The sequence below is a fragment of the Mustelus asterias genome, unplaced genomic scaffold (genome assembly GCF_964213995.1).
Source record: "Mustelus asterias unplaced genomic scaffold, sMusAst1.hap1.1 HAP1_SCAFFOLD_957, whole genome shotgun sequence".
Lineage (NCBI taxonomy): Eukaryota > Metazoa > Chordata > Chondrichthyes > Carcharhiniformes > Triakidae > Mustelus > Mustelus asterias.
In genome coordinates, this window is record NW_027590903.1 from 11,106 (window position 1) to 29,786 (window position 18,681).

The following is an 18,681-nucleotide window of genomic DNA, read 5'->3' on the forward strand; positions in this document are numbered from 1 at the left end:
AAATATAGTCCGTACAGGGACAGTGTCACACTGTTATAGATTATACACACTGATATTAAATATAGTCCGTACAGGGACAGTGTCACACTGTTATAGATTATACACACTGATATTAAATATAGTCCGTACAGGGACAGTGTCACACTGTTATAGATTATACACACTGATATTAAATATAGTCTGTACAGGGACAGTGTCACACTGTTATAGATTATACACACACTGATATTAATTATAGTCCATACAGGGACAGTGTCACACTGTTATAGATTATACACACACTGATATTAAATATAGTCCATACAGGGACAGTGTCACACTGTTATAGATTATACACACACTGATATTAAATATAGTCCGTACAGGGACAGTGTCACACTGTTATAGATTATACACACTGATATTAAATATAGTCCGTACAGGGACAGTGTCACACTGTTTTATATTATACAGACACTGACATTGTTGGTCTACTTGATTGCCAATATTTGTCAATTACTCACCAACTCTTGCTGTTTCGTGAAGTAGAGCAGATGAAACTGCCACAGAAAGAGCTCCAGAAATAAATATGAGATAATGATGAGCTGTCGGGAAAGAAAGTAATTAAAATCAGTCCGGTGTGTTAAGAACAGATCAGCTACAATCCCAGCCCATTATTAAATACACTGGATACAATGCCAGCATGAGAAGCAGATTCTGCTTCCTGCAACCCTGGCCTCCTTTGGACGTGGTGCTGAGGAGACAGGAGGAACAAGGATATCAGCGAAATCTAACAGGACTGGATAACAGTGACACACAGAGATCAGTAGGATTGGTTAACAGTGACACAGGGAGATCAGTCGAACGTAGAACGTAGAAAGCCACAGCACAAACAGGCCCTTCGGCCCACAAGTTGCGCCGATCATATCCCTACCTCTAGGCCTATCTATAGCCCTCAATCCCATTAAATCCCATGTACTCAACCAGAAGTCTCTTAAAAGACCCCAACGAGTTTGCCTCCACCACCACCGACGTCAGCCGATTTCACTCACCCACCACCCTCTGAGTGAAAAACTTACCCCTGACATCTCCTCTGTACCTACCCCCCAGCACCTTAAACCTGTGTCCTCTCGTAGCAACCATTTCAGCCCTTGGAAATAGCCTCTGAGAGTCTACCCTATCCAGACCTCTCAACATCTTGTAAACCTCTATCAGGTCACCTCTCATCCTTCGTCTCTCCAGGGAGAAGAGACCAAGCTCCCTCAACCTATCCTCATAAGGCATGGCCCCCAATCCAGGCAACATCCTTGTAAATCTCCTCTGCACCCTTTCAATGGCTTCAACATCTTTCCTGTAATGAGGTGACCAGAACTGCGCGCAGTACTCCAAGTGGGGTCTAACCAGGGTCCTATAAAGCTGCAGCATTATCTCCCGACTCCTAAACTCAATCCCTCGATTAATGAAGGCTAGTACGCCGTACGCCTTCTTGACCGCATCCTCCACCTGCGAGGCCGATTTAAGAGTCCTATGGACCCGGACCCCAAGGTCCTTCTGATCCTCTACACTGCTAAGAATGGTACCCTTCATATTATACTGCTGCTTCATCCCATTGGATCTGCCAAAATGGATCACTACACACTTATCCGGGTTGAAGTCCATCTGCCACTTCTCCGCCCAGTCTTGCATTCTATCTATGTCTCGCTGCAACTTCTGACATCCCTCCAAACTATCCACAACACCACCTACCTTGGTGTCGTCAGCAAACTTACCAACCCATCCCTCCACTTCCTCATCCAGGTCATTTATGAAAATGACAAACAGCAAGGGTCCCAGAACAGATCCCTGGGGCACTCCACTGGTCACTGACCTCCATGCAGAGAAAGACCCCTCCACAGCCACTCTCTGCCTTCTGCAGGCAAGCCAGTTCTGGATCCACAAGGCAACAGCCCCTTGGATCCCATGCCCTCTCACTTTCTCAAGAAGTCTTGCATGGGGGACCTTATCGAACGCCTTGCTGAAGTCCATATAGACCACATCCACCGCTCTTCCTTCGTCAATGTGTTTGGTCACATTTTCAAAGAACTCAACCAGGCTCGTAAGGCACGACCTGCCCTTGACAAAGCCGTGCTGACTACTTTTGATCATACTAAACTTCTCTAGATGATCATAAATCCTGTCTCTCAGGATCCTCTCCATCAACTTACCAACCACTGAGGTTAGACTCACCGGTCGGTAATTTCCCGGGCTGTCCCTGTTCCCTTTCTTGAATATAGGGACCACATCTGCAATCCTCCAATCCTCCGGAACCTCTCCCGTCTCCATCGACGATGCAAAGATCATCGCCAAAGGCTCCGCAATCTCCTCCCTCGCTTCCCACAGTAACCTGGGGTACATCCCATCCGGCCCCGGCGACTTACCAACCTTGATGCCATTCAATAGTTCCAACACATCCTCTTTCTTTATGTCCACATGCTCGATCCTTTCTGTCCACCGCAAACCAGCAGTACAACCACCCAGATCCCTTTCCACCGTGAATACCGAGGTAAAGTATTCATTAAGCACCTCCGCCATTTCTAACGGTTCCGCACAAACTTTTCCCCCTTCACCTTTTAAGGGTCCTATGCCTTCACATCTCATCCTTTTACTCTTGACATATTTGTAGAAAGCCTTGGGATTCTCCTTAATCTTACCCGCCAAGGTCTTCTCATGACCCCTTCTCGCTCTCCTAATTTCCTTCTTAAGCTCCTTCCTACATCCCGTATACTCCTCTAAATCCTTAACACCTCCTAGCTCTCTGAACCTTCTGTACGCCTCTCTTTTCTTATTCACCAGGTTCATTACAACCTTCGTGCACCACGGTTCCCGTACCCTACCAACACCCCCCTGTCTCATCGGAACGTTGTCATGCAGAGCTCCAGACAAACATTCCTTGAAAATCCTCCACTTTCCTTCGGTACTTTTCCCCAAGAATGCCTCCTTCCAATTTACCCGTCTAATTTCCTCCCTGATGACACTGTATTTCCCTTTACTCCAGAGAAACACTTTCCTAGCCTGCCTGATCCTATCTCTTTCCAATGCTATCGTGAAGGAGATAGAATTATGATCGCTATCCCCAAGATGCTCACCCACCGAGAGATCCTCCACCTGTCCAGGTTCATTAGCCAGCACCAGATCAAGTACAGCCTCTCCTCTAGTAGGCTTATCCACATACTGTGTCAGGAAACTCTCCTGGACACACCTAACAAACTCCTCTCCATCCAAACCCCTAGCCCTAGGGATATTCCAATCTATGTTTGGGAAATTAAAATCTCCCATCACGACAACTCTGTTATTCCTACATCTCTCCAGGATCTGTTTCCCCATCTGCTCCTCAACATCTCTGTTACTATTGGGCGGCCTATAGAAAACACCCAGCAAAGTTACCGACCCCTTCCTGTTCCTAACCTCCACCCACAGAGACTCCGTAGTCAATCCCTCCACGGCGTCCACCTTCTCTACAGCCGTGACACTATCCCTGATCAACAGTGCCACTCCCCCCCCTCTCTTGCCTCCCTCCCTGTCCTTCCTGAAACATCTAAAACCCGGCACCTGAAGCACCCAGTCCTGTCCCTGAGACATCCAAGTCTCCGTAATGGCCACCACATCACAATTCGAAGCAGCAATCCACGCTCTAAGCTCATCCACTTTATTCACTACATTCCTGGCATTAAAATAGACACATCTCAGACCTTCAGCCTGAGCACTTCCCTTCTCCATCACTCGTCTAACCTCCCTCTTACCCTGTTTACATTCCTTATCTATTTGCGAGCTAACCTCCTCGCTCTCAGTCCCCTCATTTCGATTCCCTCCCCCCAACCTTTCTAGTTTAAAGTCTCTCCAGTAGCCTTAGCCAACCTTCCCGCCAGGATATTGGTCCCCCTGGGATTCAAGTGCCACCCGTCTTTTTTAAACAGGTCACACCTGCCCCTAAAGAGGTCCCAATGATCCAAGTACCCAAATCCTTGTCCCTTGCTCCAGTCCCTCAGCCACGCATTCATTCTCCACCGATTCCTGTTCTCACTCTCCCGCGGCACAGGCAGCAATCCCGAGATTACTACCTTTGCATGGTTAACAGTGACACAGGGAGATCAGTAGGATTGGTAAACAGTGACACAGGGAGATCAGTAGGAGTGGGTTAACAGTGACACAGGGAGATCAGTAGGAGTGGTTAACAGTAACACAGGGAGATCAGTCGGAGTGGGTTAACAGTGACACAGGGAGATCAGTAGGAGTGGTTAACAGTGACACACAGGGAGATAAGTAGGAGTGGTTAACAGTGACACAGGGAGATCAGTAGGAGTGGTTAACAGTGACACACAGGGAGATAAGTAGGAGTGGTTAACAGTGACACAGGGAGATCAGTAGGATTGGGTTAACAGTGACACAGGGAGATCAGTAGGAGTGGTTAACAGTGACACACAGGGAGATCAATAGGAGTGGTTAACAGTGACAGGGAGATCAGTCGGAGTGGTTAACAGTGACACAGGGAGATCAGTAGGATTGGTTAACAGTGACACAGGGAGATCAGTCGGAGTGGTTAACAGTGACACAGGGAGATCAGTAGGAGTGGTTAACAGTGACACAGGGAGATCAGTCGGAGTGGGTTAACAGTGACACAGGGAGATCAGTAGGAGTGGATAACAGTGACACAGGGAGATCAGTCGGAGTGGGTTAACAGTGACACAGGGAGATCAGTAGGAGTGGTTAACAGTGACACAGGGAGATCAGTAGGAGTGGTTAACAGTGACACAGGGAGATCAGTAGGAGTGGTTAACAGTGACACAGGGAGATCAGTAGGAGTAGTTAACAGTGATTCAGGGAGATCAGTAGGAGTGGTTAACAGTGACACAGGGAGATCAGTAGGAGTGGTTAACAGTGACACAGGGAGATCAGTAGGCGTCGTTAACAGTGACACAGGGAGATCAGTAGGAGTGGTTAACAGTGACTCAGGGAGATCAGTAGGAGTGGTTAACAGTGACTCAGGGAGATCAGTAGGAGTGGTTAACAGTGACTCAGGGAGATCAGTAGGAGTGGTTAACAGTGACTCAGGGAGATCAGTAGGAGTGGTTAACAGTGACTCAGGGAGATCAGTAGGAGTGGTTAACAGTGACTCAGGGAGATCAGTAGGAGTGGTTAACAGTGACACAGGGAGATTAGCAAGAGTGCAGTCTTCCCAGGTGCCGAATGATCTTAGCGGGACAGGAAATGTAAGTGGCGAGGCAGATTCCACTACGTTCTGACATGTATATCCCCCCAATCCTGCTCTTGTATAGTATTCCTCAGAACAGCAGAGTTTGCAGTGGTGTCCATCGCTCTCTGTGGAGGGACTTCCTCACTCCCTATCTCACACATCACCAGCAATACTCGTCCTCGTGTTAATATGATATGAGTATCCCTCAGTGACCCTCCACTAATGTTTCCCTTCCGTCCTCACACTCATGCAAAAGGCAGAGAATTGAAGCTGTTCCTTCAGTCGTCTCCAGTTTGACAATTGGAGAAGAGACTGCACTGAGCCGCTCCTTTAACCTGCTGCCGTTTGCAAACCCACCCAGCTGGTCAGCTTTGGAAAGTTCCCCCTCTAACTCAGTACGAGGAGGACTGGCTGGAAACCACCTTCCGGCTGTTTCGAGAGAGAGGGACAACAGACACAAATCCCCAGGCAGAAAGATTACGCTTTGAACTTACTCTTTGTGAATAAAAATGATGGATTGTCATCATCATTCAGACCCAGATAGAGGGTGGAAATATAGATGATTTCTACGATACACAGTAAACACCCAAATCCAGCGACAATTCGACACCATAAGGCAATGCCTGTAAAAGGAATGGAATAGAAATCTGGGTGAAATAAGAGTTTAGTCGCACAGTTCCCCATTCTGCAATCCTTTAAACCCCAGTCCCTGAAAGAAGATCGTACAATGGGGAGGAAAGGAGAAATTCTTCCCCGTTAAAAACACATCTTCCAATAAAAACATTCATCACATTGTCAAAACAGCACGTCAGAGAAAGAGAGGCTGAACACAGAAAGGAAGCACTGAGGGAAGGCAGCAGAAGGAGGAGGTGGTGGGAGGAGGGAGATTAACTGGAGGAGGGAGTGAGGGAGGTGTGTAGGAGGAGGGAGTGAGGGAGGAGGGACTGAGGGAAGGCAGCAGAAGGAGGAGGTGGTGGGAGGAGGGAGATTAACTGGAGGAGGGAGTGAGGGAGGTGAGTGGGAGGAGGGACTGAGGGAAGGCAGCTGAAGGAGGAGGAGGTGGGAGGAGGGAGATGAACTGGAGGAGGGAGTGAGGGAGGTGAGTGGCAGAAGGGGGCTGAGGGAGGAGGGACTGAGGGAAGGCAGCTGAAGGAGGAGGGAGGTTAACTGGAGAAGGGAGTGAGGGAGGTGAGTGGGAGAAGGTGATTGTGAGCAGGGGGTGAGAATCAAGGGGCTGAGGGGAGGGAGTGGGAATAAACAGGTGAGTTCAGGAAAAGGTTTCTCACTAGGCGAGTGGTTGGGAGTCGGTGTGTGCTGCCTGGGACTGCGGCGAGGGAGATTCAATCGAGACTTTTGAAAGAGACTTACATTGGAAGAGAAAACTGGAGGAAAGACAGGGAGTGGTATTGGCTAAATCGCTCCTGCAGAGTGACAGTCCTGACTTGGCCAGACAGACAGGACTGGCAGCTGAATATTCCGGGGTATAAGTGTTTTAGGCGAGACAGAGGAGGGGCTAAAAAAGGTGGGGGAGTAGCGGTATTAGTTAGGGAGCATATTACAGCGGTGCAGAGGGTGGACAATTTAGAGGGGTCATGTACTGAGTAGCTGTGGGTGGAGCTCAGAAACAGGAAAGGTGCAGTCACTATGCTGGGGTATACTACAGACCACCCAACAGCCCACGGGAAGTGGAGGAATGGATATGTCAGGAGATTCTGGATATGTGCAGAAAAAATAGGGTTGTTGTAGTGGGAGACTTCAATTTCCCTGGTATAGACTGGAAAGTGCTGAGGGCTAGGGATCTGGACGGGGAGGAATTTGTAAAATGCGTACAGGAAGGTTCTTTTGAACAGTATGTAGATAGCCCGACTAGAGAGGGGGCGATACTGGACCTAGTTCTGGGAAATGAGCCCGGTCAGTTCGTCAAAGTTTCGGTAGGTGAACATGTGGCAAATAGTGACCACAACTCTGTTAACTTTAGGATAGTAATGGACAAGGACGAGTGTTGTCCTAAGGGTAGGGTGCTAAATTGGGGGAAAGCTAACTATAGCCGGATTAGGCAGGAATTGGTGGCTGTTGATTGGGGGAGGCTGTTCGGGGGTCAGTCCATGTCTGACATGTGGGAGTCTTTTAAGGAACTATTGATAAGGCTGCAGGATAGGCATGTGCCTGTAAAAAGGAAAGATAGGAAAGGTAGGATTCGAGAGCCGTGGATAACCAGGGAAATTGAGGATCTGATCAAAAAGAAAAGAGAGGCGCACGTTAGGTCCAGGCAACTGAAAACAGATGGAGCTCTGGAGGAATACAGAGAGAGTAGGAAAGAACTCAGACGGGGAGTTAGAAGGGCAAAAAGAGGTCACGAAATGTTCTTGGCAGACAGGATTAAGGAGAATCCTAAGGCCTTTTATTCATATGTTAGGAACAAAAGAGTTGTCAGGGAAAAAGTCGGACCTCTCAGGGACAAAGGATGGGAATTATGCTTAGAACCCAAGGGAATAGGGGAGATCCTAAATGAATACTTTGCATCGGTATTCACAAAGGAGAGGGACTTGTTGACTGGGAGCGTCTCAGAGGGAGGCATTGACCCGTTAGAGAGAATCTCCATTACAAGGGAGGAAGTGTTAGGTTTTTTAGGTAACATTAAAACTGACAAATCCCCAGGGCCTGATGGCATCTATCCTCGACTGCTCAGGGACACAAGAGATGTAATTGTTGGGCCTCTGACGGAAATCTTTGTCTCTTCATTGGACACAGGCGAGGTCCCTGAGGATGGAGGATAGTGAATGTGGTACCGTTATTTAAGAAAGGTAGCAGGGATAACCCGGGTAATTATAGGCCAGTGAGCTTGACGTCCGTGGTAGGGAAGTTGTTGGAGAGGATTCTTAGAGACAGGATGTATGCGCATTTAGAATGGAACAATCTCATTAGTGACAGACAGCATGGTTTTGTAAGAGGGAGGTCGTGCCTTACAAATTTGGTGCAGTTTTTTGAGGAAGTGACAAAAACGGTTGACGAAGGAGGGGCCGTGGATGTCGTCGATATGGATTTCAGTAAGGCATTTGACAAAGTCCCACATGGCAGGTTGGTTAAGAAGGTTAAGGCTCATGGGATACAAGGAGAGGTGGCTAGATGGGTAGAAAACTGGCTTGGCCACAGGAGACAGAGGGTAGCAGTCGAAGGGTCTTTTTCCGGCTGGACGTCTGTGACCAGTGGTGTTCCGCAGGGCTCTGTACTGGGACCTCTGCTATTTGTGATATATATAAATGATTTGGAAGAAGGTGTAACTGGTGTTATCAGCAAGTTTGCGGATGACATGAAGATGGCTGGACTTGCGGATAGCGATGAACATTGTCGGACATACAGCAGGATAAAGATAGGCTGGAAAATTGGGCGGAGAGGTGGCAGATGGAATTTAATCCAGATAAATGCGAAGTGATGCATTTTGGAAGAACGAATGTAGGGGGGAGTTATACAATAAATGGCAGAGCCATCAAGAGTATCGAAACACAGAGGGACCGAGGTGTGCAAGTCCACAAATCTTTGAAGGTGGCAGCATAGGTGGAGAAGGTGGTGAAGAAGGCATATGGTATGCTTGCCTTTATAGGACGGGGTATAGAGTATAAAAGCTGGAGTCTGATGATGCAGCTGTATAGAACGCTGGTTAGGCCACATTTGGAGTACTGCGTCCAGTTCTGGTCGCCGCACTACCAGAAGGACGTGGAGGCATTGGAGAGAGTGCAGAGAAGGTTTACCAGGATGTTGCCTGGTATGGAGGGTCTTAGCTATGAGGAGAGATCGGGTAAACTGGGCCTGTTCTCCCTGGAAAGACGGAGGATGAGGGGAGACTTAATAGAGGTGTACAAAATTATGAAGGGTATAGATAGGGTGAACAGTGGGAAGCTTTTTCCCAGGTCGGAGGTGACGATCATGAGGGGTCAAGGTGAGAGGGGCGAGGTATAACTGAGATATCAGAGGGACGTTTTTTACACAGAGAGTGGTGAGGGCCTGGAATGCGCTGCCAAGTAGGGTGGTGGAGGCAGACACGCTGACATCGTTTAAGACTTACCTGGATAGTCACATGAGCAGCCTGGGAATGGAGGGATACAAACGAATGGTCTAGTTGGACCAATGAGCGGCACGGGCTTGGAGGGCTGAAGGGCGTGTTTCCTGTACTGTACTGTTCTTTGTTCTTTGACTGGGACTGGGTCCACAGGGACTAGGTCCACAGGGACTGGGTCCACAGGGACTGGGTCCTCAGGGACTGGGTCCACAGGGACTGGGTCCACAGGGACGAGGTCCACAGGGACTGGGTCCACAGAGACTGAGTGGACAGGGACTGGGTCCACAGGGACTGGGTCCACAGGGACTGGGTCCACAGGGACTGGGTCCTCAGGGACTGGGTCCACAGGGACTGGGTCCACAGGGACTAGGTCCACAGGGACTGGGTCCACAGAGACTGAGTGGACAGGGACTGGGTCCACAGGGACTGGGTCCACAGGGACTGAGTGGACAGGGACTGGGTCCACAGGGACTGGGTCCACAGGGACTGGGTCCACAGAGACTGAGTGGACAGGGACTGGGTCCACAGGGACTGGGTCCACAGGGACTGGGTCCACAGGGACTGAGTGGACAGGGACTGGGTCCACAGGGACTGGGTCCACAGGGACTGGGTCCACAGGGACTGGGTCCACAGAGACTGAGTGGACAGGGACTGGGTCCACAGGGACTGGGTCCACAGGGACTGAGTGGACAGGGACTGGGTCCACAGGGACTGAGTCCACAGGGACTGGGTCCTCAGGGACTGGGTCCACAGGGACTGGGTCCACAGGGACTGGGTCCACAGGGACTGGGTCCACAGGGACTGGGTCCACAGGGACTGGGTCCACAGGGACTGAGTCCACAGAGACTGGGTCCACAGGGACTGAGTGGACAGGGACTGGGTCCACAGGGACTGAGTCCACAGGGACTGGGTCCACAGGGACTGGGTCCTCAGGGACTGGGTCCACAGGGACTGGGTCCTCAGGGACTGGGTCCACAGGGACTGGGTCCTCAGGGACTGGGTCCTCAGGGACTGGGTCCACAGGGACTGGGTCCTCAGGGACTGGGTCCTCAGGGACTGGGTCCACAGGGACTGGGTCCACAGGGACTGGGTCCTCAGGGACTGGGTCCTCAGGGACTGGGTCCACAGGGACTGGGTCCACAGGGACTGGGTCCACAGGGACTGGGTCCTCGGGGACTGGGTCCACAGGGACTGGGTCCACAGGGACAGGGTCCACAGGGACTGGGTCCACAGGGACTGGGTCCTCGGGGACTGGGTCCACAGGGACTGGGTCCACAGGGACTGGGTCCTCGGGGACTGGGTCCAGGGGGACTGGGTCCACGGGGACTGGGTCCACGGGGACTGGGTCCACAGGGACTGAGTCCACAGGGACGGCGTCCACAGGGACTGGGTCCACAGGGACTGGGTCCACAGGGACTGGGTCCACAGGGACTGGGTCCTCAGGGACTGGGTCCACAGGGACTGGGTCCACAGGGACAGGGTCCACAGGGACTGGGTCCTCAGAGACTGGGTCCATAGGACAGTCTGCACAGGGACTGGGTCCACAGGGACTGGGTGCACAGGGACTGGGTCCACAGGGACTGGGTCCACAGAGACTGAGTGGACAGGGACTGGGTCCACAGGGACTGGGTCCACAGGGACTGAGTCCACAGGGACTGGGTCCTCAGGGACTGGGTCCACAGGGACTGGGTCCACAGGGACTGGGTCCACAGGGACTGGGTCCACAGGGACTGGGTCCACAGGGACTGAGTCCACAGAGACTGGGTCCACAGGGACTGAGTGGACAGGGACTGGGTCCACAGGGACTGAGTCCACAGGGACTGGGTCCACAGGGACTGGGTCCTCAGGGACTGGGCCACAGGGACTGGGTCCACAGGGACTGGGTCCTCAGGGACTGGGTCCACAGGGACTGGGTCCACAGGGACTGGGTCCTCAGGGACTGGGTCCACAGGGACTGGGTCCACAGGGACTGGGTCCACAGGGACTGGGTCCTCAGGGACTGGGTCCACAGGGACTGGGTCCACAGGGACTTGGTCCACAGGGACTGGGTCCACAGGGACTGGGTCCACAGGGACTGGGTCCTCAGGGACTGGGTCCACAGGGACTGGGTCCACAGGGACTGGGTCCACAGGGACTGGGTCCACAGGGACTGGGTCCTCAGGGACTGGGCCACAGGGACTGGGTCCTCAGGGACTGGGTCCTCAGGGACTGGGTCCTCAGGGACTGGGTCCACAGGGACTGGGTCCACAGGGACAGGGTCCACAGGGACTGGGTCCTCGGGGACTGGGTCCACAGGGACTGGGTCCACAGGGACAGGGTCCACAGGGACTGGGTCCACAGGGACTGGGTCCTCGGGGACTGGGTCCATGGGGACTGGGTCCACGGGGACTGGGTCCAGGGGGACTGGGTCCAGGGGGACTGGGTCCACAGGGACTGAGTGGACAGGGACTGGGTCCACAGGGACTGGGTCCACAGGGACTGGGTCCACAGAGACTGAGTGGACAGGGACTGGGTCCACAGGGACTGGGTCCACAGGGACTGAGTCCACAGGGACTGAGTGGACAGGGACTGGGTCCACAGAGACTGGGTCCACAGGGACTGAGTGGACAGGGACTGGGTCCACAGAGACTGGGTCCACAGGGACTGGGTCCACAGGGACTGGGTCCACAGGGACTGGGTGCACAGGGACTGGTTCCACAGAGACTGGGTCCACAGGGACTGAGTGGACAGGGACTGGGTCCACAGAGACTGGGTCCACAGGGACTGAGTGGACAGGGACTGAGTCCACAGATACTGGGTGCACAGGGACTGAGTCCACAGGGACTGGGTCCACAGGGACTGGGTCCACAGGGACTGGGTCCTCAGGGACTGAGTGGACAGGGACTGAGTCCACAGATACTGGGTGCACAGGGACTGGGTCCACAGGGACTGGGTCCACAGGGACTGGGTCCACAGGGACTGAGTCCACAGGGACTGGGTCCACAGGGACTGGGTCCACAGGGACTGAGTCCACAGGGACTGGGTCCACGGGGACTGGGTCCAGGGGGACTGGGTCCACAGGGACTGGGTCCACAGGGACTGAGTCCACAGGGACTGAGTCCACAGGGACTGGGTGTCACCGGCTTCTCATGTGAAGGTCCAGCATTGTCCGTCTGCTAAACGGGCAACATCTGTCTTCCCCTGTCTGAATTCCACTCTCACAACCTCTCCACGTAGTGTTCGCGACCAGATCAGAAACTCCAGGGTCATACAAACCAGCCTCCCATCCATTGACTCCGTCTACACTTCCCGCTGCCTCGGGAAAAGCAGCCAGCTAATTAAGGACCCACGCACCCCGGACATTCTCTCTTCCACCTTCTTCCATCGGGAAAGAGATACAGCAGTCTGAGGACACGTACCAACCGACTCAAGAACAGCTTCTTTCCTGCTGCCATCAGACTTTTGAATGGGCCTACCTTACATTAAGTTGATCTTTCTCTACGCCCTAGTTACGACTGTAACACTACATTCTGCACCCCCTCCTTTCCTTCTCCCCTATGTATTCTATGAATGGTTTGTTTTATCTGTATATTGTGCAAGAAACAATACTTTTCACTGTATCCCGATACATGTGACAATAATAAATCAAATCAAATTAAATTTGTTTCGATTTTGGCATTAGGGTGAGAGTAAGGTGTTTCACTCCAGGTATGATTCCAGTGAGCTACTAGGAAGCTTTTATCAAAACAAACTGTATTTAAGAACAGTTAGAATATAACAAAAAGAATTGGCATAACTTTTAGCAATTAAAATACTTAAACATGACAAAGTGTAATTTTTAACAGCTAGCTATCTCTGTTGTTCCAATTTCGCAGTATCACCATTGACATAAATGAGAATTAGTTAGCACCAAAAGCAGATATGCTTCCGTATCTGCTAGATTTCCAGCCTTTCAACACCTCTGGACTGAGTTCCAGGCAGACATCTCTCTTCTGACCCCCATACAGCACTGTCTCAGAGAACGATATATCCTCAAACAGCAGAACGCCAGGGAAATAAACCTAGTCTCTGTCAGATCCCAGTCTCTAGACTTCAGAGGTCTGCAGCTTCTAAACAGCAATTCAGCTTGAGTTCTCCGTGCAAGCCTAGCTCCACCCAGTCACCTGACTTTACTGCCAATCAACCCAATCTAGCCCCACTCTGCAAAACCCCCAGGGGAACATCAAGAGCAACAGAACAGAATTAGTCTGGATTAAAACAAACATTCTAGCAATTAGGAACAATTATGCTGCTGATGTAACAACACAGTGCTGTTGGTTAGTCGAAAAGACACTGATAATAAAACTAACTGCTACAACAGAACTGCACAAGAAACATGATAAATACTTTTCTTAAAAGCATAATATTGTCACATTAGTTTGAATGAGGGATCGTCAATGTTGCAAATTGCTTGTGTTGAATTTGAGGGCAGGAACCACACAATCGGATATGTGATCACAGCGAGAGTGTGTTTGGACACCAGTGGAACAGCTCACTTACCCATCTCGAATACAGACAGAAGGCTTGCAATCAACAGGCTAAAGGTGGATACTAGTTGAAAGATCACAAAAATGGTCATAAATTCCTTTTGATGCTCAGGTCCTGTGAACACAACCCAAAGCAAGAACGTCAAACATATGGCGATTTGATCGGGAAACAGTCTGATAGCTTTACCTGTCAATACCTGGGAATTTCTTTAAGGCAATCATGATGACAGCTGATGCAATGAAGGAGGTGATATCACTGACCAGAGCAACGATGGACATCACGACAGCACAGGTAAGAATGAAGAGAATCGCTGCAATAGGAAAATAACATGAATTTATTGCAATTTCACATATAATCGGCATCGTCCTGCAGTCGACTGCTTTCTTCTTCATTACCAACTAGACAGATAATTTTGCATCAGTCATGTTTTATTATGGTTCCTATAGCTTCTAGCGAAACAGCCATGTTATCTAGTTATGGGGGAAAATTGACCCAAATGGAAACCTATTAAAAATTAAATGACAGTTGTAACAACTTGACATTACTCTATTCCCCAGAGATCTGCTTCAATACCAGGAATGCTGAAAAACATCCAAACAAAAAACTGATGAGATCCGTGCATGTTCCGTCATTACAGAAATTCTCAGTGTTCTGAACTGCCAAACTGAAGAAACAGACCCACCCAAATAACACTGCAATCAGCTTTCTCGTTGCTCTTTGCTTCTTAGCTCATGATTCATTGGTTCTCGAGGTACCTCACTATCAGACTTATTATTTATTTATTCATGGGGATGTACGCCTCACCGACAAGGTCAGCATTTATTGCTTTCAACCAATTGCTCTTGAACTGAGTGCTTGCTAGGCAATTTCTGAGGACAGTTAAGAATGAACCACAGTTCTGTGGGACTGCAGGAGACACGTGTAGGCCAGACTGAGTACAACAGCAGATTGCCTTCTTTAAAAGGGTAGTAGAGAACTTTGAAAGCATATCCAGTACAGTCAGAAGATCAGCCGATGACCATTTACCCAGTACAGTCAGAATATAATCCCAATCCCTCACACTGTATCAGACTGTGACCATTTACCCAGTACAGTCATAATATAATCCCATGTCCCTCACACTGTATCAGAATGTGACCATTTACCCAGTACAGTCAGAATATAATCCCAATCCCTCACACTGTATCAAACTGTGACCATTTATCCAGTACAGTCAGAATATAATCCCAAGTCCCTCACACTGTATCAGACTGTGACCATTTACCCAGTACAGTCAGAATATAATCCCAATCCCTCACACTGTATCAGAGTGTGACCATTTACCCAGTACAGTCAGAATATAATCCCAATCCCTCACACTGTATCAAACTGTGACCATTTACCCAGTACAGTCATAATATAATCCCAATCCCTCACACTGTATCAAACTGTGACCATTTACCCAGTACAGTCAGAATATAATCCCATGTCCCTCGCACTGTATCAGACTGTGGTCATTTACATAGTACAGTCAGAATATAATCCCATGTCCCTCACACTGTATCAGACTGTGACCATTTACACAGTACAGTCAGAATATAATCCCATGTCCCTCACACTGTATCAGACTGTGACCATTTACCCAGTACAGTCAGAATATAATCCCATGTCCCTCACTCTGTATCCGACTGTGACCATTTACCCAGTACAGTCAGAATATAATCCCAATCCCTCACACTGTATCAGACTGTGAAACATCACCCAGTACAGTCAGAATATAATCCCATGTCCCTCACACTGTATCAGACTGTGACCATTTACCCAGTACAGTCAGAATATAATCCCAATCCCTCACACTGTATCAGACTGTGAAACATCACCCAGTACAGTCAGAATATAATCCCATGTCCCTCACACTGTATAAGACTGTGACCATTTACCCAGTACAGTCAGAATATAATCCCATGTCCCTCACACTGTATCAGACTGTGACCATTTACCCAGTACAGTCAGAATATAATCCCATGTCCCTCACACTGTATCAGACTGTGACCATTTACCCAGTACAGTCAGAATATAATCCCAATCCCTCACACTGTATCAGACTGTGACCATTTACCCAGTACAGTCAGAATATAATCCCATGTCCCTCACACAGTATCAGACTGCGACAATTTACCCAGTACAGTCAGAATATAATCCCATGTCCCTCACACTGTATCAGACTGTGAAACATCACCCAGTACAGTCAGAATATAATCCCATGTCCCTCACACGGTATCAGACTGCGACCATTTACCCAGTACAGTCAGAATATAATCCCATGTCCCTCACACTGTATCAGACTGTGACCATTTACCCAGTACAGTCAGAATATAATCCCATGTCCCTCACACTGTATCAGACTGTGACCATTTACCCAGTACAGTCAGAATATAATCCCAGTCCTTCACACTGTATCAGACTGTGACCATTTACCCAGTACAGTCAGAATATAATCCCAGTCCCTCACACTGTATCAGACTGTGACCATTTACCCAGTACAGTCAGAATATAATCCCATGTCCCTCACACTGTATCAGACTGTGACCATTTACCCAGTACAGTCAGAATATAATCCCATGTCCCTCACACTGTATCAGACTGCGACCATTTACCCAGTACAGTCAGAATTCAATTCCATGCCTTTAACACTGTGGTAGCTGTATGAAATCCTACCGTCTGCTGTGAGGAAATGTGAGTTGCGGTTGAGACTGACTGCGTTTTGCACTATGCAGGTATACATGCCGCAGTGTTTCACTTCCATGTCCTCAATATGCAACATACTGGAATCACCTTCCAAATGCACTTCTGGGCTGTCCAAATATATGTCATCTTTTAGCCAAAGGATGGAACTCGCTTTTCCTTTCACCACAGTGCAAACCAGCCGAACATTGCCTGCTCTGTATGTAGGAATCTGCTCAATCTGCGGCACTCTCAGCCTCTCTGTAATTAAAAAGGGAAAGTCACAAAGGGATCTAATCCAAGTGATTCCCAATTACCCAGTCACCCTGGGGCCAGCCTTGGATCAGTAATTCCCAATTACCCAGTCACCCCGGGGCTGGCTTTGGCTCTGTGGTTCTTTATCAGGTGAGGGTGATGTTGCAAACGGTCGAAAGGAAATGGGAGATTTGCAGAATAATTCCTTGCTGTGAGTCTCAACAGCGGAGAAAGAGAATATCAAACATCATGAAGCAGAGAAATGAAACAAATCACAAACTGCAAGTGACAAAGGTTCAGATATGCAAGAAAACCAATAACCGAAAGAGCGGCACAGTGGTTAGCACTGCTGCCTCACAGCGCCAGGGACCCGGGTTCACTGCTGCCTCACAGCGCCAGGGACCCGGGTTCACTGCTGCCTCACAGCGCCAGGGACCCGGGTTCACTGCTGCCTCACAGCGCCAGGGACCCGGGTTCACTGCTGCCTCACAGCGCCAGGGACCCGGGTTCACTGCTGCCTCACAGTGCCAGGGTCCCGGGTTCACTGCTGCCTCACAGCGCCAGGGACCCGGGTTCACTGCTGCCTCACAGCGCCAGGGACCCGGGTTCACTGCTGCCTCACAGTGCCAGGGACCCGGGTTCACTGCTGCCTCACAGCGCCAGGGACCCGGGTTCACTGCTGCCTCACAGCGCCAGGGACCCGGGTTCACTGCTGCCTCACAGCGCCAGGGACCCGGGTTCACTGCTGCCTCACAGCGCCAGGGACCCGGCTCCATTCCCGGTGGCACAGTCATTGGCACTGCTGCCTCACAGCGCCAGGGACCCGGGTTCACTGCTGCCTCACAGCGCCAGGGACCCGGGTTCACTGCTGCCTCACAGCGCCAGGGACCAGGTGCGATTCCCGGTTTGGGTCACCGTCTATGTGGAGTTTGTTAGTTCTCCTCGTCTCTGCGTGGGTTTCCTCCGGGTGCTCTGGTTGCCTCCCACAGTCCAAAGATGTGCGGGTTAGGTTGATTGGCCATTCTAAATTAACCCTAGTGTCAGGGGATTAGCAGCGTAAAAATGTGGGTTAATGGGAAAAGGGCCTGGGTGGGATTGTGGTCGATGCAGACTCGATTGGCCGAATGGCTTCGTTCTGCACTGTAGGGATTCTGTAATTCTATGATCGAGATAGATAGGCTCATGATTGGTCAGGGGAAAAGGAGGGAGAATGGGGTTGAGAAACTTATCAACCATGATCCAATGACGGAGCAGACTCGATGGGCTGAATGGCCTAATTCTGCTCCTGTATCTTATGGTCTAACAGCAAATAGCTAAATAACCAGAGTAATGAGTGAGTTCTGAGGATATAAAACTAGAATTAGCTAAGTAGAAAATCCCAACAGAAATTGAGTCCAAATTAGATTAAACAAAACGATGGGGAATAGAAAGACGAGAAGGGTTAATCGGGAAGAGGAATGATTTGTTCGATTGATAGTTCGGATGGGGCAGTTTTTGTGCAGGAGGGTTTCCTGACACAATATGTGGATAGGCCGACAAGAGGTGAGGCCACATTGGATTTGGTACTGGGAAATGAACCGGGCCAAGTGTTAGATTTGGTTGTGGGAGAGCACTTTGGAGATAGTGACCACAATTTGGTGTCTTTTGTTATTGCAATGGAGAGGGATAGGGCCGTACGGCAGGGCAAGGTTTACAATTGGGGGAGAGGTAATTATGATGCGATTAGGCAAGAATTAGGGGGCATAAGTTGGGAACAGAAACTGTCAGGGAAAGGCACTAATGAAAAGTGGAACTTTTTCAAGGAACAAATACTGGGTGTCCTTGATAGGTATGTCCCTGTCAGGCAGGGAGGAAATGGCCGAGTGAGGGAACCATGGTTCACGAAAGAGGTGGAATGTCTTGTGAAAAGGAAGAGGCAAGCTTATGTAGGGATGAGGAAACAAGGTTCAGA

The 18,681-nt window shown here is 50.1% G+C and overlaps 1 protein-coding gene across 1 annotated transcript in view; it reads right to left on the reverse strand.

Moving 5' to 3' along the window:
- Positions 1 to 479: 479 nt before the first annotated feature.
- The window catches only part of LOC144487660 (uncharacterized), a 48,922-nt gene continuing 30,720 nt past the window's right edge, over positions 480 to 18,681 (reverse strand). The window contains exons 5-9 of the mRNA XM_078205743.1: positions 16,470 to 16,736; positions 13,969 to 14,082; positions 13,785 to 13,886; positions 5,704 to 5,832; positions 480 to 584 (exon numbers count right to left, since the gene is read on the reverse strand). Coding sequence (XP_078061869.1) covers positions 496 to 584; positions 5,704 to 5,832; positions 13,785 to 13,886; positions 13,969 to 14,082; positions 16,470 to 16,736 — 701 coding nt within the window. The 3' untranslated portion in view covers positions 480 to 495. The remainder of the gene's footprint in view (positions 585 to 5,703; positions 5,833 to 13,784; positions 13,887 to 13,968; positions 14,083 to 16,469; positions 16,737 to 18,681) is intronic.